The sequence below is a fragment of the Nomascus leucogenys genome, chromosome 10 (assembly GCF_006542625.1).
Source record: "Nomascus leucogenys isolate Asia chromosome 10, Asia_NLE_v1, whole genome shotgun sequence".
Classification (NCBI taxonomy): domain Eukaryota; kingdom Metazoa; phylum Chordata; class Mammalia; order Primates; family Hylobatidae; genus Nomascus; species Nomascus leucogenys.
The window spans coordinates 67,483,814-67,507,905 of NC_044390.1; the positions used below are offsets into that span (position 1 = coordinate 67,483,814).

At 42.7% G+C, this 24,092-nt stretch overlaps 1 protein-coding gene and 1 non-coding gene across 3 annotated transcripts in view; both read left to right on the plus strand.

The window, feature by feature from the left end:
- SLC17A8 (solute carrier family 17 member 8) overlaps positions 1–24,092 on the plus strand; it is a 64,725-nt gene that overhangs the window by 26,748 nt on the left and 13,885 nt on the right. The window contains exons 3-9 of one of the 2 annotated variants that reach the window (XM_003269903.2): positions 6,859–6,977; positions 9,247–9,361; positions 12,205–12,292; positions 17,666–17,752; positions 18,233–18,372; positions 18,489–18,638; positions 19,933–20,065. In XM_003269903.2, coding sequence (XP_003269951.1) covers positions 6,859–6,977; positions 9,247–9,361; positions 12,205–12,292; positions 17,666–17,752; positions 18,233–18,372; positions 18,489–18,638; positions 19,933–20,065 — 832 coding nt within the window. The remainder of the gene's footprint in view (positions 1–6,858; positions 6,978–9,246; positions 9,362–12,204; positions 12,293–17,665; positions 17,753–18,232; positions 18,373–18,488; positions 18,639–19,932; positions 20,066–24,092) is intronic. The other variant, XM_003269904.2, reaches the window with a different exon arrangement.
- Positions 18,038–18,143, plus strand: LOC115837161. The gene has a single exon (XR_004032191.1). It is a non-coding gene; the product is annotated as a small nucleolar RNA U13 (small nucleolar RNA).

The following is a 24,092-nucleotide window of genomic DNA, read 5'->3' on the forward strand; positions in this document are numbered from 1 at the left end:
CTCATTACTCTCAGGAAAAGTCCAAAGTTCTTCCCACAGATCATGGGCCCTGTAGGATTCAGAGCATGGGCTTTGGAACTGGCCAGACCTGGTTTTAATGAGCTCTGGGACCTTGAATAAGTTGCCCTTGTGTCCTGGTCAGAGATTGCTGGTTGCGAAGAAGAGAAGTGCAGTGAAACTGGCTAGAGTTAAAAGGGGATTATTGGGGCCCGGCATGGTGGCTCACGCCTATAATCCCAGCAATTTGGGAGGCCAAGGTGGGTGGATCACCTGAGGTCAGGAGTTCTAGACTAGCCTGGCCAACATGGTGAAACCCCATCTCTACTAAAAACTACAAAAAATTTAGCCAGACATGGTGGCGCACACCTGTAGTCCCAGCTACTTGGGAGGCTGAGGCAGGAGAATCCTGGGAGTTGGAGGTTGTAGTGAGTCCAGATGTGTGAGACTCTGTCTAAATAAACAAACAAACAAACAAAAATGGTAGTGGGGATTATTGTAGGGCTGTAAGAGGATCTCGTGAAAGCCAAGGGCAGAAAGCAGGTCTGTGGTGTATGTTTGTGCAGTCTGCACCCAGGACACAGAAGCCAGCCTGAGGTAGGGCTGAAACCCAGGCTGTCCTCCACCCTGAGGTGGGAAGGAAGTCTTTATGTAATTCTTTCTGAGGCCACAGGACAGGCCCTGCCAGAAGTGCTGAATGGAGCTTTCCCTCATGGGAACTAGAGAAGCCTTTGCTAAGGTCTCCAGCTTGCTCGCCCCACAGAGTCTTTCATCTGCTTTTCTTGGAGTCAGCTCCATTTTCCCCGGTACTTCATGGACTGCTTTCTTTCCTCTTCCCTGGCTTCTCACTGCCCTCCACAGTGGAAGTGACTTGAGCCTTTGTCTTGCCAGGAAGCTGATTTACTTGGCCCTGACTCTGTGACTCTGTGGGACTTATCTGGGTTCAAGAGTGCACTATTGTCTAACTAGAATCTCTACGGGTTTGGGTTGCTCTCTCTCTCTCTGTGTGTGTGTGTGTGTGTGTGTGTGTGTGTGTGGAGAGAGAGAGAGAGAGAGAGAGAGAAAGAAAGAGAAAGAGACAGAGACACAGAGAGAGGGAGAGGCTGACTGGCTGAGCCTAGCCTATGGCTTGGCTGTCTTAAACTTTTTTTTTTTTTTTTGAGACAGAATCTTCCTCTGTTGCCCAGGCTGGAGTGCGGTGACATGATCTCGGCTCACTGCAACCTCCACCTCCCCAGTTCAAGCAATTCTACTCCTTAGGCTATCAAGTAGCTGGGATTACAGGTGCATGCCGCAACGCCCAGCTAATTTTTGTATTTTTAAAATAGAGACAAGGTTTCACCATGTTGGCCAGGCTGATCTTGAACTCCTGACCTCAAGTGATCTGTCCACCCTGGCCTCCCAAAGTGCTGGGATTACAAGCGTGAGCCACCACACCCGACTGGCTTGGCTGTCTCTACTCAGGTGTCCAGTCAGCTGTGGTGGTCAGTGGGGGAGAATCCCATGTTGCAGGAGAAGGTGGAATCCTCTTAGAAGTGTGAGCAGACAGGAACTGACATTTCTAGAAGTTCTTTGATAACCCTCATTGCCCTTATTGTGAGATGGGAATAAAAGGACTGCTTTGAAGATTAAATAAGCTAACCTATATTAAATACCTACATTAGTTCCCTAAGGCTGCCATAACATATTACCACAAACTTGATGGCTTAAAACAATAGAAATTTATTCTCTCAGAGCTGTGGAGACCGGGTCTAAATGAAGGTGTTGGCAGCACCTCATGCCCTCTGAAGACTCTAGCAGAGAATCCTTCCTTGACTCTTCCAGCTTCTAGTGGCCGCAGCAGATCCTCGGTGTGCGACAATGTCACTCTCATCTCTGCCTCCATCTTCACGTGGACATCTTTCTGCATGTCTCCTCTTTTGTCTCAAATCTCCATCTGTCTTTCTCCTATAAGGACACTTGTCATTGGGTTTAGGGCCCAGCTGGATAGTCCAGATATCTCATTTTAAGATTCTTGACATTTTCACATCAGCAAAGACCTGTTTTCCAGATAAGGTAGCATTTATAGGTCCCAGGGATTTGATGTGGATATCTTTTTGGGGCCATTTTTTGGCCTTTCACAATATCTGACACAGTGTTTGGTTTATTATAGTGATGGTCCATATACAGGGCCATTTTTTTAAATTTTATAATTTTAATTTAATAAAATTTTTATTTAATAAAAATAAAAAATTTTATTGTGATAAGAATGCTTAACATGAGAACTACTGTTTTAAAAAACTTTTTAGTGTACAATACATTATGTCTGACTCTAAGTACAATGTTGAATAGCAGATTTCTAGAGCTTGTTTATTTTGCTTGACTGAAACTTTTTGCCCATTAATTAGTAACTCCTCATTTCCCCCTCCCCCAGCACCTGACAACCATCATTCTACTCTTTGAGTCTATGAATTTGACTATTTTAGATATGTCATGTAAGTGGAATCATGCAGTATTTGTCTTTCTGTGACTGGCTCATTTCACTGAGCGTAATGTCCTCCAGGTTCATGCCAGTTGTTACATCTTACAGAATTTTTTTTTTTTTTTGAGATGGAGTCTCACTCTGTCACCCAGGCTGGAGTGCAGTGGCACAATCTTGGCTCACTGCAACTTCCACCTCCCAGGTTCAAGTGATTCTCCTACCTCAGCCTCCTGAGTAGTTGGGATTACAGGCACGTGCCACCATGCCAGGCTAATTTTTATATTTTTAGTGGTGACGGGGTTTCACCACGTTGGCCAGGCTGGTCTTGAACTCCTGACCTCAAGTGATCTACCCGCCTTGGCCTCCCAAAGTGCTGGGATTACAAGCATGAGCTACTGCCCCCAGCTACATTTTCTTTATTCATCTGTCAATGGGCATTCAGGTTTTTTCCATGTCTTGGCTATTGTGAATAATGCTTCAGTGAACATGGGGGTACTAATATGTCTTTGAGATCATGATTTCAACTCTTTTGAATAAATACCCAGAAGTGGGATTGCTAAATCATACAGTAGTTCTGTTTTTAAATTTTGGAGGAACCTCTGTACTGTTTTCCATAGTGGCTGCACCCATTCCCACCAACAGTATATAAGAGCTTTATTTTCTCTTCATCCTCACCAACACTTCTTGTTTTTTGTTTTGTTTTTGATAATAGTCATCCTAACAGGTATAAAATGACATCTTATTGTGGTTTTGATTTGCATTTCCCTGATGATTAGTGACATTGACCGCCTTTTCATGTAGCTATTGGCCATTTATTGGCCTTCCTTGGAGAAATGTCTATCCAAGTCTTTAGTCCACTATTATGGTTTTAATGAGTCTCAAATGACAATGAAAGTCAGTTCTCAGCAGCCTAGGGGCTCTTCTTCATGTATTATTTCTTTCAGAGATTGACAGAAGCACTATTTCCCCAGAGAGAAAGGCATGAGAAAGGGATGTTGTGACTGACAATTAGCAGCTGGTTGAAGTGGGAGTTAGAGAAAGGGTCTAGTTCTCCCTCTGTCTTGGATCCTCGGGTAATTCTGTGGATCTGGGCAAAGAAGTCTGGTCTCTCCTTAGTGAGAAAATAAAGTCTCTCCAAGCAATAGAAAGAATATCGTGTTTTGGGGTTAGGCAGATGAGAGGTTTTGCGTCCCCTTTTCCTTGCAAATAGTTGTATGACCTTGGACAAGTAAATTAATCTCTCTAAGCCTTAGTTTCCTCATTTGCAATTACTTCTAGGTGTTTTAAAAATTAAAGGAGGAAATCTGTAGAAAGCACCTTAGTGAAATCATATTCCACCTCTGCTCAAATTTTCCAATGGTTTTCATCTCTCTTTGTTTAAAAGCCAGAGTTCCTGTGATGTCTTAAAGAACCCTTCATCATTGTAACCTCTCTTGCATTAACACCTATTCTCTTCCTCCTCATTCATTACCCTCCAGCTGTACTGACATACTGCTTTTCCTCTCACACGCAAGACACAACCCTACCTTGGGTCCCTTGCACTTGCTGTTTCTCTGCCTGGAAAGCTCACATCTCAAATGACCATATGACTTGGTCCCTTCCTTTCTTTAGGTCTTTATTTAAACTTCATCTTCTCAGTGAAGACTTTCCTGGCCATTCTATCTAAAATTTACCCCACCTCACTGCCATCCAACACTTCATATTGCCTTCCCTGCTTTATTTTTTCATCTTATCACTGGTTACCATCTAACTCTGCCTGTAATTGTTTATTACCCGCTGTCTCCACTGGCATCTTCAAAAAGGCAGTTCACTGCTGTACCCCAGTGCGTAGAACTATGTGTGTTACACAATAAACACAAAATAAAAATTTGCTGAGCTGATTTGAATTAATGATAGTTTGCTAGTTCCTTTTTACCACTGAGCTTCAACTTTCTAATTCGTAAAATGAGAAATAGAGTATAGGCCAAAGTGACTTGGACTGTAAGCTCCTAGAAGGCAAAGACAATGCTCGTTTGAGTCTGTATTTACACTGTCCAGCACCTAACATTGCATTCAGGAGGCACAGGATGAACGTTGAACAGATGGGCGGATAAATATGTAACAACTTGTGACAGGAAAATAAGCAGTGATAAAAATCTATAAAACACAGTATGTTGATAATTAGGAACGCTCTTACTCCGTATTTGCATTTTGATATCAAAAAGCTTTACAAAGCCATTCATTTATTCATTCATTTGGCGAATACACACTTGTACCTTCTATGTTCCCAGGCGTTTGATTTAGGTACTAAGACTATAAGTCAAACAGGCCATGGCTGCTATCTTAGAGTTTCTTGGTGCCCTGTGTGGGAAATTGACATGTAGACATCCATTCACTGAAGACAGCACCGTGTTGGTGCCATGGCTGTGGGACCAAAGGTCTGTAAGACAAGCCCAGGAAAAAGGGACCAGTTCAATTTTGGGGATTCAGGAAGTTTCCTCCGAGGAAGGACCATTTACAATGAGTCTAAACAGAATGAGTTACTTTACCTGGGAAAGAACATGAGGAAAGGGATTCCAGCCCTAGAGAATCACATTTTCAATGGCCTAAGGGTTGTGGAAGGTTGTGTTGTTGCCATTGCCATTAGCATCGTATCAGTAATGGCTGCTAACATTTATTGAGTCTACACTGTGTGCCAGTCACTATCCTAATCTGTTACATGCAAAATCTCTAAGCAGAGAGATAACCTATTAGAAATATTCATGCCATTTATCCCCACACATCCTATGGGTAGGTAGAATGGGCTTTATTGTCCTCATTAAGAAATGAGAGACTTAAGACTCTAATTCTCTTTGTGCTATCACCAAACTGTCATCTGAATAATGTAGTAAATAACTTAGTAGCCCCCTCAAAACCCCGTTTTTTTGTTTTATTCACAAGCTATTTTATTTTCTCCTTAGCATTCATTGCTATTTTGTGTTCTCTCTCTGTGTATATACATATATACACACACATTATATATATTTTATATGTATATATACACACACACACATTAGATATATGTATTTTTAGAGACAGGGTCTTGCTCTGTCACTCACACTGGAGTACAGTGGTGTGTTTGTAGCTTACCTTAACCTTGACCAACTCCTGGGTTCCAGGGATCCTCCTACATCAGCCTCCTGAGTAGCTAGGACTACAGGCACACACCACCACACCTGGCCAGGTTTGTATTATTATTATTATTATTATTATTATTATTATTATTATTTTTCAGATGGAGTCTCTCTCTGTCACCCAGGCTGGAGTGTAGTGGCGTGATCTTGGCTCATTACAACCTCTGCCTCTTGGGTTCAGGTGATTCTCCTGCCTCAGCCTCCCAAGTAGCTGGGATTATAGGCGCCTGCCACCACACCCAGCTGATTTTTATATTTTTAGTAGAGATGGGGGTTTCACCATGTTGGCTAGGCTGGTCTCGAACTCCTGACCTCAAATGATCCATCCACCTTTATCTCCCAAAGTGCTGGGATTACAGGCGTGAGCCATTGCACCTGGCCTAGCTGGCTAGATTTTGAATTTTTTGTAGAGATGGGGTCTTGCCACGTTGCCCAGGCTGGTCTTGAGCTCCTGGCCTCAAGTAATCCTCCTGCCTAGGCCTTCCAAAGCATTGGGATTACAGGTGTGAGTCACCATGACCATTAATATAAATACATATATATTTAAATTTGTACATAATCTCTTATTAGAAGGTGAAATCTATGAGAGCAGGGACTTTTTTGTTTGTTTGTTGTGTTTTGTTTTGTTTTGAGATGGAGTCTCGCTCTGTTGCCCAAGCTGGAATGCAGTGGTGCGATCTCAGCTCACTGCAAATTCCATCTCCCAGGTTCACGCCATTCTCCTGCCTCAGCATCCTGAGTAGCTGGGACTACAGGCGCCCGCCACCACGCCCAGCTAATTTTGTTTTGCATTTTTAGTAGAGATGGGGTTTCACCGTGTTAGCCAGGATGGTCTCGATCTCCTGACCTTGTGATCCACCCGCCTCGGCCTCCCAAAGTGCTGGGATTACAGGCATGAGCCACTGCACCCAGCCGGTTTTGTTTTTTAAGATGGGGTTTCACTCTGTTGCCCAGGCTGGAGTGCATTGGCACTATCTTGGCTCACTGCAGCCTTGACCTCCTAGGCTCAAGCCATCTTCCCACCTCAGCCTCCTAAATAACTGGGACTACAGGCACACACCACTACGCCTGGCCCAGGACTTTTGCTTGCTGCTATCCCCAAGTATGTAAGATGCCCTCCATAAATATGTGTTGAATAAATGAAAAAAGAAAGACCTCATGAGGTTATTATTGTGTAGGCTCATTGGTGAAAAATGGTTGTCAGCCTTTTTCTAACAAACACAACTATATCTGATTTCTTGTTTCCAGACAGCACAGTTTAACTGGGATCCAGAAACAGTGGGCCTTATCCATGGATCTTTTTTCTGGGGCTATATTATGACACAAATTCCAGGTGGTTTCATTTCAAACAAGTTTGCTGCTAACAGGTAAGATAAATTGATATAACATGATACAAACCAATGAAATGTGGCTTTGTACCTATAAATTCTGCATAGCTGGCTCTCAATTTGGGGGTGCAGAATGAAAAACAGGAGCCATTTGGATAGATGCAATTCACAGATACTGATCCCAAATGACCCTGATCTTAATTTATTTTTATTTTTATTTTTGAGATGGTGTCTCACTCTGTCACCCAGGCTGGAGTGCAGTGGTGTGATCTTGGCTCACTGCAACCTCTGCTCCGCCCCCTCCCTTGCCCCACTCGGCATTCAAGCAACTCTGGTTCCTCAGCCTCCTGAACAGTTGGGATTACAAGTGTGCACCACTACACCCAGCTAACTTTTGTATTTTTGGTAGAGACGAGGTTTCACTGTGTTGGCCAGGCTGATCTCAAACTCTTGACCCCAAGTGATCTACCTGCCTTAGCCTCTCAAAGTACTGGGATTACAGGCGTGAGCCACCAGCACCCAGCCAAGAGTTTCTTTTTATTTCGTTTTTCATCCAATTAAATTTACCTTGTAACTCTTCAAGTGATTATGTGGTAAAAAGAGCAATCAACTCTGAGTCAGGAGAAATGGTTCCTGTCCCCTAATTGGATCACTGGGTGACCTCTATTGAGTCACTTTCCTTCCCTCCCTGGGCCCCAGTTTCTTCATCTGTGAAATGAAACATTGGACTAGATTGTATTTCAGTTCCCCTTGACCAGTGACATTCTGTAATCTTATGTTAATATCACCCAGTACCATAAAGGTTTTCTCAGATGAATGGTGGGGGCTTGCCTCTAGACTGCAAGATGTGTCTCTAATGTCCTTGAGACTCTGTAGTGGGTGTTTGAGCAATTAAAAGTACCCAAGAACAGAGTGAGTGGTCTCAAGAAGCAGTGAGTTCTCTGTCACCGGAGGTATTCAAGCAGAGGAGGATGGCCACTTGGGGGAGATGTTGTAGAGTGTATCATGTATTAGAAAAGGAGTGAACTAAATCTCTCCAGATCCCTTCCAATTGTATTTCCCATATGACTTTCCATAAATGGATTTCATGGAGTGCATTCCATTTTAAAAAAGTGTTTTTTTTCAAATTCTAAAGCACAACTCATTAGATAGTTGTGAAAACAATATGATTTACCAATAAGCATTTTTTAAAAAGAAAGAGAGAAATAGAAGAAAAGATAATCAAATGGAATAAAATAGAATAGAAAATATCTGAATGCATTGCACATAAGGGTAAATATTGGTTTTTGAGACTCGTTTCAGTTACATTTGTATGTATGAGTATGGACTGGGTTGCAATATAAAATATATTTTGTTTATGGGTTAAGGTAAAAAAAATTGGAAGCCACTAACATAAGATCTAAATAGGAATAAGCATATATTTATTTAGGTTCTTGTCTAATTTATGTCTTTTATTTATTGTTACTTACCTATTGTATTCTTTTTAAAAAGTGATAAAATATTGGTTGCTATGATTTCCTGGGTTACTGCTTACACCTCTGCCTTGAAAAACATCACACATAATATAATTTCCCAGCACATAAAAAGAGTGGAAACATCATCAACGTATGTGAGAGGGGAAGAAAATGCTGCTTGCTCTCTTTTCCAAGGGCACCCTGGGCTGGCCAGGGAATGGGAGCTAAGACAGGTACACAACCTGTCTTGTGCTTGGCTGGTCCCAGGACATACAATGCTTCTTGGATAGTCAGTGTTTCCTTCTGGTAAACTGAGAGCAGCTCTGGGAAGCAGGAAACAACCTCAAACATACAGTAACAGTCAGAAAAGGTCAGTCAGTGGGGAACCAGGCAGGATGGTAGGTCTCTAGCAAGCTTACCTGAATCTGGCCAATCTCCAACTTTTCAGGACATCATCCAGGCAGGACATCCCTGCGCCGCCAAAAATGTGTTCATAGTTGGTCCAGGGGCCAGAGCTTGGGAATCAAAGAAGCCCAAGAGTCTAGCTTGGGGTACACTAGACCCTAACACATCTATTTCTCCAAATTACAGGTGCCAGCCACCATGCCTGGCTAATTTTTTGTATTTTTAGTAGAGATGGGGTTTCGCCATGTTGGCCAGGCTGGCCTCAAACTCCTGAACTCAGGTGATCCACCCACCTCAACCTCCCAAAGTGCTGGGATTACAGGCGTGATCTTTCCACAGGGATTTCCACAGGGATCTTTCATGAACTGTTAGGTTTGTTTCTGGTGCTTAGCTGAAGTACCACATCCATCAGCGGGCCTGCCGAATAACACGGTGCTTTGGTCCCTCAGGGTCTTTGGAGCTGCCATCTTCCTAACATCGACTCTAAACATGTTCATTCCCTCTGCGGCCAGAGTGCATTACGGATGCGTCATGTGTGTCAGAATTCTGCAAGGTTTAGTGGAGGTAGGAGATACTTTCCTTACAGTTTTTGACGTTGCTAGAAACAGCACAGTCCTTTAGAAAATTCAGCTTCTGAAGAAAATCCCCTTTACTCCGTTTTTTCTATATTTTCTTCCTTTTCCTGCTATTTTCATTCCCTGGTAATGGCTAAAATTTCAAGAATTTTAATTAAAATGCTTGTGTGATTTTACATTTATGAACAATAAAGGACCCTTCCATAATGATCTTAGAGATAATCTAACCCGACCCTCTTCATTTTAATAGATAGTGAAACTGAAGCCCAAATCTACAGTTCACATAGCAAAGGCTCATTCCACTAAAACAATTTAAGTGGATGCATTAATAAATCTGTACATTTTCAAGGGTGTAGTCTGATGCAGAGATTTAATTCAGTGAAGGAGGCAGCATGATGTGGAGCCAGAAGGTAAATATTTTGGACTTTACAGGCCATACAGTGTCTGTCGCACCTACTCAACCCTGCTGTATAGTGCAAAAGCAGCCAGAGACACTATGGAAACAAATGGGCATGGTTACGTTCCAATTAAACATTTTACAAACTGAAATTCGAATTTCATATGATTGTTGTGTGCCATTAAATATTATTATTCTTTTGATTTTTTTCTCAGCATTTTAAAACGTAAAAAACATTCTTAGCTTGTGGGCTATACAAAAACAGATGGTGAACCAATTGGCCCATAGTTTGCCAACCCCTGATATGCAGCAATGTTTCCCAGACACAGTCATTCACCTCTGACCTTCATCAGTTTGTTATGCCCATGTACAACTTGTACTATCATTTGCCTATTGTTTTCCCCTAGATCGACTCATTTAAAACAAAAACAAAAGATACTTATTATTCTAAGAAATAACATCTTTGAAATCATGGGGTTTGATGTGCTAGTTACATCTTTTCCTTTTTTTTTTTTTTTGAGATAGAGTCTCGCTCTGTCGCCCAGGCTGAAGTGCAGTGGCGCGATCTCGGCTCATTGCAACATCCGCCTCCCAGGTTCAAGCGATTCTCCTGCCTCAGCCTCCTGAGTAGCTGGGACTACAGGTGCCAGTCACCACACCCGGCTAATTTTTTGTATTTTTAGTAGAGACGGCGTTTCACCATGTTGGCCAGGCTGGTCTCGAACTCCTGACCTCAGGTGATCCGCCCACCTCAGCCTCCCAAAGTGCTGGGATTACAGGTGTGAGCCACCACACCCAACCACTAGTTACATCTTTTTCAAAGCATACATATATATATATAGAGAGAGTATAATTATATATAAATTTAATTATATATAGATTAATTATAACATACATACTAGTGTATATATATAACGTATATACATGTATATACGTTATATATATGTTATATATATAATGTATATACGTTATATATATATACACTAGTATGTATGTTATAATTAAGAATGTTATAATTAAGAATGTAAGTTGTTATATCATTTCAAATCCAACTCTAGTCCCACTAGAGGGACATATACTGCACTTTGGATGTATCCGTGTGGTGGAAAGAACACGATATTAGCATCCATGAAGACTAAATTTTAGTCACTTAACAGCCCTGAGCCTCAGGCTCTGTATCTTGAAGTGAGAGGACGGACCAACTGATCGTGGAAGGCTCTTCCTACACTGATAGTCTATGATAATATGAAATATAAATATGAAGACCTTTTCCCCATCTCCTACCATGCTTACATGGGAACTGTATTTGAATTTCAGCATCTGTACTGTGAGTCAAAATAGCTGAATCATGCTGTTTAGTGTATGTCTTAGTCCATTTGGGCTTCTACAGAATACCATAAACTGGGTAGGTTATAAACAAAATAATTTTTTTTTTTTTGAGACAGAGTCTCACTGTGTCACCGAGGTTGGAGTGCAGTGGCGTGATCTCGGCTCACTGCAACCTCCGCCTTCCAGGTTCAAGTGATTCTTCTGCTTCAGTCTCCGGCATAGCTGGGATTACAGGTGCATGCCACTATACCTGGCTAATTTTTGTATTTTTTGGTAGAGACGGGATTTCGCCATGTTGGCCAGGCTGGTCTCGAACTCCTGACCTCAGGTGATCCTCCCACCTCAGCCTCCCAAACTGCTGGGATTACAAGCATAAGCCACCGCCCCTGGCCTTTTTTTTTTTTTTTTTGACAGAGTCTTTCTGTGTTTCCCAGGCTGTAGTGCAGTGGTGCAATCTCAGCTCACTGCAACCTCTGCCTCCCGGGTTCAAGCAATTCTCGTGCCTCAGCCTCCCAGGTAGTTGGGATTACAGGCATGCACCACCATGCCCAACTAGTTTTTGTATTTTTAGTAGAGTTAGGGTTTCATCATGTTGGCTAGGCTGGTCTTGAACTCCTGGCCTCAAGTGATCCGCCCACCTCGGCCTCTCAAAGTGCTGGGACTACAGGCGTGAGCCACCGCTCCTGGCCTAGAAATGTATTTCTTACAGTTCTGGAGGCTGAGGAGTCAAAGATCAAGGTGCTGGCAGATGGGTGACTTGGGAGGGCCAGCTTCTTGGTTCATAAACATCTACCTTCTCTGTGTCTGCTCATGGCAGAAGGGATGAGGGAGCTCTCTGGAGTTTCTTTTATAAGGCGCTAATCTCATTCATGAGGGCTACACCCTTATTACTTAGTCACTTCCCAAAGGTCCATCTCCAAATACCATCACATTGGGAATTAGGTTTTAACATAGGAATTTGGTGGGGACACAAACATTCAACCTACAACAGTGTCTATAAATTGGGCTTTTATATTGTAGCCTGTGTGAAGAAGCAGCATCCATATTTTAAACACAAGCAGAAACTAGAGTCAAATCAACTAATCTATTTTCAACTCTTCTGCCAGGGTGTGACCTACCCAGCCTGCCATGGGATGTGGAGTAAGTGGGCACCACCTTTGGAGAGAAGCCGACTGGCCACAACCTCTTTTTGTGGTGAGTGTATTAGAATCATAACAAATTTTATTTATGAATGCTTTTTTTTGGGTTCATGTGGTGGCTTACGCCTGTAATCTCAGCACTTTAGGGAGGCCGAGGCAGGAGGATCACTGGAGCCCAGGAGTTCAGGACCAGCCTGGGCAATATAGTGAGACTTTGTCTTAAAAAAAAAAAAATTAGCTGAGCATGGGGGTGTGTGCCTGGGGTCCTAGCTACTAGGGAGGCTGAGGCAGGAGGACTGCTTGAACCTGGGAGGTTGAGGCTGCTGTAAGCTGTGATGGCCCAGCACTCCAGCCTGAGTGACAGAGTGAGAACTTGTCTCTAAAAATAAAAAAGAAAAAAGAAATGGAATGCTTTTTTGGCTTCAAGTAACTGAAAACCCTACTAAGGGCCTTAAAATGAGTCTATTTATTTTATATAACAGAATTCTAAAGGTGAGTGGTTGCCTAGTGTTGGTTCTGCTGCTCAAAAATCCATCCAGGGCCTAGGCATGTTCTGACTTTCTACTCTGCTATCCTCAGAGATAGCTTTTTATTTACTCTTGTGCTTATTCCATCTGTCCCTTTCATCAGGAAAACAAAAGCTTTCCCAAAGCCCCCTACCAACTTTCCACTTTAATTTCTTTGGCCCTAACTGTATCATATGCTTTTCTAACTGCAGAGGAGGCTAGGCAAGCAGATGCCTAGTTTCACCAGCCTCTTCAGGAGTGAAGGAGAAGGTAGAAAGGGTTGGAAGTGGTTGTTGGATTAGCCAACAAATGACATTTGCTAAGGACAAAAGTGGAAAGATGGGATCATCAAGCATCCCACACCTCTTCTTTTTATATGAAACTAAAGTTCGGTGACTTGCCCAAGATCATGGAGCTAAAACGAGACCTGACTTTTGATCTGGAAATTTCCTTACTTCACACTCCTACCACGTACACGTTGTCATATAGACATGTAAATTAATTTTTGTCATTATATCCCAGATAATAAGAAGTAGAGACCATCCATCTTATCTGAAAGTAAATGAGTAGCCCCCAAGTAGTATGTGACTTTAATTCCTGCATCTCCAAACTTCACCTTGCTGAGGTTGCCATCTCCAAGCTACCCCTGTGGGACGGGCCTCTCTAGGTGTGGCTGGGTCCCTAGGTATCAGTCAACAACAGAACAACAACAGCACATGCTGCTGCCATCAACACAGTGGTAAATGTGTTGGGGGAAGGGGCCCATGAAGGTAGAAGTACCTTAGACCAGCCAGGCACGGTGGCTCGCTCCTGTAATCCCAGCACTTTGGGAAGCTGAGGTGGAGGATTGCTTGAACCTCAGAGTTTGAGACCAACCTGGGCAACGTGGTGAAACCCAATCTCTACCAAAAATACAAAAAATTAGCTGGGCGCGGTGGCTCATGCCTGTGGTCCCAACTACTCAGGAGGCCAAGGGGGAGGATGGCTTGAGCCCAGAGGCGGAGGTTGCAGTGAGCCGAGATCACACCATTGTACTCCAGCCTGAGTGACAGAGGAAGACCCCGTCTCAAAAAAAAAAAGTACCTTAGACCACAAAAGTCACAATGTGGCCTAGGCAGTGTGAATTACAGCTTAGGTCTGTCTGATTTTCAAGCTAGCACACCTTTCCTAAGATATTCTTCTTTGCTAAAGGGAGAAATATAGCTTTCTATTTATTTCTCATATGTTTTACTCTTCCTCTTCCTGCTGGCCTTTTACCTCCTTGAAATAATAATAAAGTAATCCTGAGAATGTGGTGTGAGGTATTCACCACTATGCCTACTTTGTGCCTAGTTGGGAATTGCATGCTCAGCTGAGATGTCTTTACATATTCAGTGTCTCTTGTCCTTAGAAACCATCTCCATCCGCTCATTTGCAGTTTAAGAGCATCTCCATCCCTACTACTGCGCTTATACCAACTCTAGAAGAGGATAAGACTCACCCCAGCTAGCCTTGTGGCTTGTTAGATCCTTGACCTTACTTTCTTTGGATGGTTTATTTGTAAGACCTTTCGTTTTGATTTGCCAGCAAAATGAGAATGACTAGCAGCCACTCCCCATTCTTAGTGTGTTTTTATAGCCCTAAAAGGGCTGATTTAAGAAATGGTTTGACTCTCAAGGAAAGTTACCTGATCAAGGACACAGGCCTCATTACATGTCCCAGCTAAGGTGTGGCCTTGGTTTCAAAGAACAGCCAAAGGAAAATGTTAAAGAAGGAAACCCAGGCTTGGAGTGAATCAATTCTTAATCTTAAAAGATATTGGAGTTAGAAGGGATTCTAGAAAACGTCCAGTGGTATGGGTTGGCTCTGTCCCCACCCAAATCTCATCTTGTAGCTCCCATAATTCCCATGTGTTATGGAGGGACCTGGTGGGAGATGATTGAATCATGGAGGTGGGTCTTTCCTGTGCTTTTCTCGTGATAGTGAATGGGTCTCATGAGATCTGATGGTTTTAAAAACGGGAGTTTCTCTGCACAAGCTCTCTCTTTGCCTGCCGCCATCCACGTAAGATGTGACTTGCTCTTCTTTGCCTTTTGCCGTGATTGTGAGGCCTCCCCCACCACATGGAACTCTGAGTCCAATTAAACCTCTTTCTTTTGTAAATTGCTCAGACTTGGGTTTGTCTTTATCAGCAGCATGAAATCAGACTAATACATCCAGTTACAACCCATTGTTTTATAGTTGAGGAAACTGAGGCTGAGGGAGAAAAAAAAGATTTAAATTCTTACAGGTAGTGAGGGCAGAACCAGGGCCTCTTTCTCACCCCCAGTTCTGTTCTTTCTTTCGCATACCATTCAACAATCATCTGAGGCCCAGGGGACTGAGCTGCAGTCTGCTCCCCAGGGCAATCTGGGAGCAGCTGGGGGCAGCTGCAGTAAGGGCTGAGTGCCCTGTTGTTTGCTCAAGGGGCTGTGTCTAATAGGAACTGACATTGGAGAATGTCCAAAAGGATGAGGAAGATTTTTTTCTGATAGAAAAGAAGGGTGGTTTAGGTCACATTGTGTAGTAGTCTGTTTTCACATAAATATAAAGAACCACCTGAGACTGGGTAGTTTATAAAAGAAAGAGGTTTAATCAACTCACAGTTCTGCATGGCTGGGGAGGCCTCAGGAAACTTACAATCACGGCAGGAGGCAAAAGGGGAGGCAAGGCACGTCTTACATGGTGACAGGAGAGAGAGGGAGTGAAGGGTAAAGTGCCACATGTTGAAACCATCAGATCTCATGAGATTTCACTCACTATAATAAGAACAGCACGGGGGGGAAATCTGCCCCCATGACCCAGTCACCTCCCCCTGGGTTCTTCCCTCAACACATGGGGATTACAATTTGAGATGCGATTTGGGTAGGGACACAGAGCCAAGCCATATCACATTGTAAAGTTTCCTTGATGAAAGAATGCTTGTTACTATGTAAGGGGAATTACCAGCTGCTTTTGAGTGAAGGAGGCATGGCTGAATGATTAAATAAGAGTAAGGGCTTTGGGGTTCCACAGACTTGGGCTCCTGTCCTATGACTTGTCACTTCTACCTGTGTGACCTCAGGCAATCCACCTCCCCTCCCCAGCCTGGCTTTCTCCTTATAAAATGGGGGTCATATTGGTATCTACCTTGTCAGGTTGAAGGAGGGTTAAACAAAGTCATGGGTACAGCATACTTAGCATGGTACTAGGCGCCCAGAAAGCACTCAGTGCATCTTTGTTAGTGGGGGTTATTCTCTAACGGCCCCTGTCCCAGGCATTCTTTTGCATTACTTAAACCAGGCTCACCCACCCCACCTCCCAGGGTATGTGGCCTGGGGATGAAGGCCACCCTATCTCCACACACAGCAGAGTCAGACCTGCAGCCCATTCTCAACACACGCCTGGAGTGCTCACCTTATTGGCTTGAGGAACACTGAGATTGTTTTTTGAGTGTGTTGTCATTCTGTACATGATAATAGCGGTAATAGCTGGCATTTGTGTAACCCTTTATAGCTTACAAAGCATCTTCACATACATGGTTTATTTGAACCTCAAAACAACCCCTTGAGATGGATATTTCATTCCCATCTTATCTCTGAGGAAAATGAATCTCTTGACTTCCTCAGGTGTCATGATGTTCAGATTCCAGATCTCAGGCTGGGCCTTTCACCGAGGGTCAGGCCCACCTTGGAAAGATGTGATTTAATCTATTTCTCTAGAAGATCCCCAACCTGCCATTTCCTAAACATCTTCCTTAGCATCAAATTCTGGGATATAGAATTTCCTGTCACCACTTACTTTTTCTGAAGCAAGAGTTTTTTCATTCACAGCCCAGGGGGAGTCTCAGACAGTAACTTTTTCTTTCAGCTAATAACTCCCAATAATGGGAGGTCACAGGGCTCATGTTTCCCTATCAGATGTCCAGAGAGGTCAGTTCACTGCCTCTAGTCACAATTATCTTGTCTAGACAAGATAAACATTCACACACAGGTAAGCATTTGCAAGGTTAAATTTTACAAAGTAAGAAATACATGTAAAAATGTACCCATTCAGGAGCTGAATGGAGACAGCAGCCCTCTTGCCATCTGGAATTTAATTGTTCACCCCTCACTTTTTTTTTTTTTTTTTTTTGAGACACAGTCTTGCTCTGTCGCCCAGGCTGGAGTGCAGTGGTGAGATCTTGGCTCACTGCAACCTCTGCCTCCCTGCAACCTCTGCCTCCCGGGTTCAAGTGATTCTTGTGCCTCAGCCTCCCAAGTAGCTGGGATTACAGGCATGCGCCACCATGCCAGGCTAATTTTTTGTATTTTTAGTAGAGATGGGGTTTTGCTATGTTGACCAGTCTGGTCTTGAACTCCTGGCCTCAAGTGATCTGCTTGCCTCAGCCTCCCAAAATGTTAGGATTACAGGCGTGAGCCACCATGCCTGGCAACCCTCTCCGTTTTATTTATTTATTTTTTTAAATCAAGACTTTAAAAATCATGACGTTTTAAATAATTCAATATCCGTCATTTAAAGATCTGGATGAGAATCCTCCCAGTCCTCCTAAGCAAATTTTGTATGTTCCTTTGCTTGCTCTTTTTAGCATCCAATATTGTGCCTGGTTGAATTTTCAAAATTTCTCTTAGATTTTTTTCATCTTCTGATTCCATTCTCTCATGTAATTCCAAACAGTGGTGCTGGAGCAATCTTTGTCTAAATCCTGTGTGGTCTCTGGATGAAGTTAAAGGGCATCTTGGTGACCTTTCTCTCCTGAAAGCCCTGTTCTATGGCACACTGGGAGTTTGCCTGTCTCTCTGCACGGAGGCAGTCTGACTCCTGCTCAGTTTGATTAATTCCTGACTTTACCATATGAATTCTAAATGAGCTGAAAAGGCTTGCATGATGATTGGTCAGATTCCCTCAATCTTTTCTTATTCCAGGTTCCTATGCAGGGGCAGTTGTTGCCATGCCCCTGGCTGGGGTGTTGGTGCAGTACATTGGATGGTCCTCTGTCTTTTATATTTATGGTGAGTGATTTGACTTCACAAGTTCACATGTGACTCATAGAGATGGTATTTTACTGCATATGGGTTTGGCTCAGAGTTCCTTACATCAAAACAGAGATTACTAAAACAAGTTTATTGTATAAATGGAATACTTTATCTATGATTTGATTAATGTTTATATTAAAGTTGACCTAAAAAAAATAAGCAGAACATTGTCTTTCTTTAAATACCAGTTAACAACAAGAGGAATGTCAACAAAATACTTTCCCCTAGCTAAACATACTGCCATTTGGAAATATTGTAAAGATCATTTTGTAGTTCATAAATGTGATAATTGGGTGTTCACATGCATGTGTGAGTTGTTTGAGTCCCTCAAACCTTGTTACAACATTGGTACATTACCCATTTTACATGAAAAAAATACATATGGTAAAAATTGAAAAATTTAGAAATGGAAGAAAATGAGACCATATAACCCAGCCTTTTCTTTTTTAACTGCAGGCATGTTTGGGATTATTTGGTACATGTTTTGGCTGTTGCAGGCCTATGAGTGCCCAGCAGCTCATCCAACAATATCTAATGAGGAGAAGACCTATATAGAGACAAGCATAGGAGAGGGGGCCAACATGGTTAGTCTAAGTGTAAGTATAAAAAGTTAGATGAAGATTTACCTCTTTTCATGAGTGATTGTGTTGCCTTCTTACAGAAAAAATGTCAATATCTTTACTAAAAATCTCATGGTATTTTTACTCCCTAGAAATTTAGTACCCCATGGAAAAGATTTTTCACATCTTTGCCGGTTTATGCCATCATTGTGGCAAATTTTTGCAGAAGCTGGACCTTTTATTTGCTCCTTATAAGTCAGCCTGCTTATTTTGAAGAGGTCTTTGGATTTGCAATAAGTAAGGTAAACACACAGATGCTCCAAATATTCTTGAACTTTAAATCTCTTGATTCTACAGATAATAATTTTGTATGATAAAATAATTAAATTGCTGATCATAATTCATAACAGTTCTGTGACACCTAATAGCCTGGCTGTCAGACAAGTTATACATTCTATGCATAGTATGCATAGCTGTTTAATTTCTTCTTAGCAAGGATCAGAGCCATATTAAGCTGCTTTAAAGATTTATGTTGTACCCAATCTTAGAGTGTTTTTGAAGCTAGCTCAAGGACGGTATATTAGGCAAGGATAAAAAGATTTGAGGGTGTGGGTTTTCTTTTTTTCCTGTAAGCTACTCAGCGAGTAGCAGTAAGAACCTTACCATTCATTTTGCAGAACACCCCCTCTCCATAATGGTGGCTATAGCAGTAACAATCATTGTTTGCAATGGGTTAGAAAGAACCTCTTTCTGCCAGGCATGGTGGCTCACACCTGTAATCCCAGCATTTTGGGAGGCCAAGGCGGGCAGATCACCTGAGGTTAGGACCAGCCTGACCAACATGGCGAAACCCTACCTCTACTAAAAATACAAAAATTAGCTGGGCGTAGTGACGCACGCCTGTGATCCTAGTTACTCAGGAGGCTGAGACAGGAGAATCACTTGAACCCAGGAGGCGGAGGTTGCAGTGAGGCAAGATTGCACCACTGCACTCCAGCCTGGGCAACAGAGCAAGACTCTGTCTTAAAAAAAAAAAGAAGAAGAAAAAAGAAAAAGAAAAAAAAAAGAAAGAACCTCTTTCAATGCTCCCAGATATTATCATCAAGCCCATTGTGTTTTAGGAAGGAAGGGTGTGGATAGTGAATCATAAACCATCATCATAAGATAAACCTCTTTCCTACAAGGGAAAGAACAGCAGCCGAGCAGACACAAATGTCTGCCTAGCTACAGATACTGTCAGAAGTGACCATGGAAGAGCTGGCATAGTCATGAAATGGTGGCTGTCATCAGTCATCAGTGCTCACTGGGTGCCAAGTGCTTTATCTCCCATGTGCCATGCCCTCTGTGATGAATAAAAGTCATCTCTGCCCTCAAGGAGCTTCCAGTCTGGTAGAGGACACAGATAGGTCTAAAATCATTTCCTCATTCATCATTTATTTATTATGAAATCCAGGCCTACCCAGCTCCCACATAATTAGATGCTTAAATTTGGTGGTGGTAGGTAGGGGGGCTGTGGAGTGGAGGTGGGCAAGGGAATTAGGGAGGCCTCTCTCTCAGAAATAATGACAAATTGCTTACTGTTTCTTTCCCTTCCAGGTGGGTCTCTTGTCAGCAGTCCCACACATGGTTATGACAATCGTTGTACCTATTGGAGGACAATTGGCTGATTATTTAAGAAGCAGACAAATTTTGACCACAACTGCTGTCAGAAAAATCATGAACTGTGGAGGTACTGTGGATTTCATAGATGGCTTAGGCAGCTTTTGCAGAATTAGGGTAAACTGAACTGCAGAGCATATATTAAGAAGTGACATTTAGTCATTGGAGTGGAACTTAAAGACCTCTAAGTCTGTCCCTCAGCAGATACTTGAGTGTTGTCCATCACAGTGCTGCCAAGAGGTCATCCAGCTGTGACCCTTCCATACATCCTTCCACATTTATTGTTTGCTTATGTAGTTTATTCCTTTCTCTGCTTACCTTTCTACCTATCCATATGTTTTGGTAAGAAACAGGAGAAAAGTAGTCTTTCCTCCTAGCCTATGCTTGTGCATGGGATATATGCACGCGCACACACACACACACACACACACCATTCTCTTTCCTGGTTTATTTAGCTTCTGCTTTATGTTTTAATTTTGTAAAGACAAAGTGAATGGTACGTGATTTCCCAAAAGAGGTAGGCGAAAGTAATTGTGAACCCCTGCAATGTTCATGAGTGCTTTTTAAAAAACTCATCTTTTTTGTTTAGCTTTTAAAATGAACATTTATTGAATGCTTTCTGTGCCAGACACTAAGCTAAATCTTCTACATACATTATTTTATTTAATCTTCATAACCACCATGTGGAGAAGGTACTATTACTATATGCAATTTGCAATGAGGAAACAGAGGTAAAATAAAGGGACTTGCTCAAGTAGCAGATCCCCGCAACGTATCAGGTGGGCCAGAGCCTACCGCCAAAGCTCTTAGTTAGCTGCTACCCCTCTGGAGGACTAGTCAGGATGAGCGAGCAGGAGGTAGAGGATAGCGCCACCTATGGGCAAGAGCTCACAACTGTGATATTAAGTTGAAAGGGACGGATTGCGTGTGCTGTGACAGATAGCTAGGTCTGGCACATTTAGAAGTGAAGACTATACCAAGGGACACAGGAGCAGGCATGATCTGATCCCATAGCATTTCGGGAAGAAAGCCTAAGAGTCTGTTGGCACCTGTTCTCCCAGTTGCTTGACTGCTGGTCCCTGGCAGGGATGTGTGGGCCTGACCTTAGCTTGAACTTTCTTGTAGGGGACTGAGGGTTAGCGGATGTAGGCCTGCTATCTGGTGGGCAGGAGGTGAAGCTCTGGGATATTGCATTCAAGTCCTCTCGAAGAGAGCTGTAGCAGCCAGAATAATGCCCATGTCCTGATCCTCAGAAGCTGTGAATATGTTTCCTCACATGTCAAAAGGGACTTTGCAGGTTGGATTAAATTGAGGTTCTTGAGATGGGAGTTTATCCTGCATTATCTAGTTGGGCCCAATATAATCACAATAATCCTTATAAAAGGAGGAAGGAGGGTCAGAGTCAGAAAAGAAGACGTGATGGTGGAGGCAAGAGTCAGAGTGATGCAGTCACAAGCCTAGGAATGCAAGCAGACCCTAGAAGCTGGAGAAGACAAGAAGAGATTCCGCCATAGCACCTCTAGAAGGAATGCAACTCTGCAGGCTGCTGCCTTGACTTTAGCCCTGTACTATTTTGGATTTTTGGCCTCCAGAACTGTACAATAGTGCAGAGCATATTTTAGAGGTGACATCTAATCATTGGAATGATCTTAAAGACCCCTAAGTCTGTCCCTCAGCAGATACTTGATATTTGTGTTGTTTTGAGCCACTGAGTTTGTGGTAATTTATTACAGCAGCAAATGAAAACTAACACAGTGGTAGGCTGGGTGCAGTGGCTCACGCCTGCAATCCTAGCACTTTGGGAGGTTGAGGCGGGCAGACCACTTGATTGAGCTCAGGAGTTCGAAATCAGTCAGGGCAATAGTGAGAACTTTTCTCTATTAAAAAATAAAACATTTAAAAAATGAAAACTAATACAGTAGCCAAAGCCTCACCCTTCTAATTATAAAATTCTGCTCCAGCTGAACAGCCCTCACTCAAGCCCTGAACATATCTTTCTGTCTCTGACTGCCCACTCCCTTTCTCTTTCCCTGTGAGTTCTCACCTTCACCTCTCAATCCAGTCCTTTCTATACATCCAGCTCGATTCTTCTCCTCTTGTGTTTCCTTAAAGCCATGCCATTCTCCAGTGATCCCTCTGAATATGTCCACATGGCTAGATTGGCAACTCATCATGTGCTGCCTTATTACAGCTCTCTCAGGAAAAGATTTTAGGCAGAGGGAATAGTATGTGCAATGACCCTGGGGCAGGCAGGAATGTGGCCTGTGTGAGAATAGAAGGAAGGGGAGTCAGAATGGCTGAGTGACAGGAGATGGAATTGGGATGTTTTTCTAGGGTCAGATCATGGCAGGCTTTGTCGGCGTATGCAGAACTTGGGTTTTATTTGAAGTACATTGAGACGCAGATGATTTAAAGCACGGAATGGATATGATCTCATTTTTTTTTTTTTTTTTTTTGAGACAGAGTCTCTCTCTGTTGCCCAGGCTGGAGTGCAGTGGCTCAATCTCAGCTCACTGCAACCTCCGCCTCTTGGGTTCAAGTGGTTCTCCTGCCTTAGCTTCTTGAGTAGCTGGGATTACAGGCATGGGCCACCATGCCTGGCTAATCTTTTGTATTTGTGTAGAGACAGGGTTTGACTATATTGGCCAGGCTGGTCTCAAACTCCTGACCTCAAGTAATCCACCCGCCTCGGCCTCCCAAAGTGCTGGGATTACAGGCATGAACCACCTCGCTTGGCCTTATTTATTTATTTTTAATCTGGGGAATTATGCAGGGTACAAGAGTAAAAGAAAGGAGACCAGGTAGGAGGTGATTTCAGTTGTCCTGTCTAGAGAAGCTGGTGGCTTGGACAAATGAGGCAGCAATGTAGATAGAGAGAGGGGGGTCGATTTCTAAATTCTTGGAGCCAACAGTTCTCATCTTTAAAATTACATAATAATATTTACTTCAGAGGATAGTTATGAGAGTTAAATTATACAATGTATAAATGCATCTAGTGCAGTGTTCAACCTATAAAAAGTTCTCAACAAATGTTAATGCTGCTTTTTCTCTCCTATGTTCAAGACACAAAAAACACAGAAGTTTTTCAGAATTCTTTAACAAATATCTGTGATTGTATTTCCTTTGGCCAAAAAAAATGTACTTCTAAACCAGCAACTTTAAAGAAGCTTCTGGATTTAAACACTATTTGCACAACCTCTTCTAAACCCAGATGCATTGGAGATTCTTGAGCATATTTTGTGGGAATGTCTTGTTCCTATTTAATTCTGCCCCAATACCTCTGCTGTTTCTCCATAATTGGTGGTGATTATGTTATGTCGTGGTGATGAGAACTTTCAAAGATGTTTAATTGCTAACAAAGTGCCTGTAGAGAGGAAATAGTTTTTTTCTGCAGAAACTAGAAGGCATATGTGGAATCTTTCTGCCTCATCGCCCATCTTTAAAAAATACCTCTTCACATGGCTTGTCATGTTCATATATATATATATATAATTTTTTTTTTTTTTTGAGATGGAGTCTCGCTTCGTTGCCCAGGCAGGAGTGTGCAGTGGCACGATCTCGGCTCACTGCCAGTTTCGCCTCCCAGGTTCACACCATTCTCCTGCCTCAGCCTCCCGAGTAGCTGGGACTACAGGCACCCGCCACCACGCCTGGCTAATTTTTTGTATTTTTAGTAGAGACGGGGTTTCACCGTGTTAGCCAGGGTAGTCTCGATCTCCTGACCTTGTGATCCACCCACCTTGGCCTCCCAAAGTGCTGGGATTACAGGCATGAGCCACCGTGCCCGGCCGTTCTTTTATATTTTGACATAGTAGGGCCAGTGAGTTATATATAGAAAATAAAATTTTTAAAAAGGCCATAATGGTCCTACTTTTTCTGCTTAAATACAGAGATGCTAGAGCAGAGATAACTACATGAAAACAAAGTTTTGTGCCATCAGTGAAGAATGCAGGTTGATTTGGAAATGATGAAGCACTGGTATGATCTTCCAGAGAATTTTGGTTGGCTTTTTAGTTTCCTAATAAGAAATATAGAAGGCATTTCTCATCTGAGAAGGATCACACATATCTTGGAGCCTGTCATCTTTTCTTTCCATA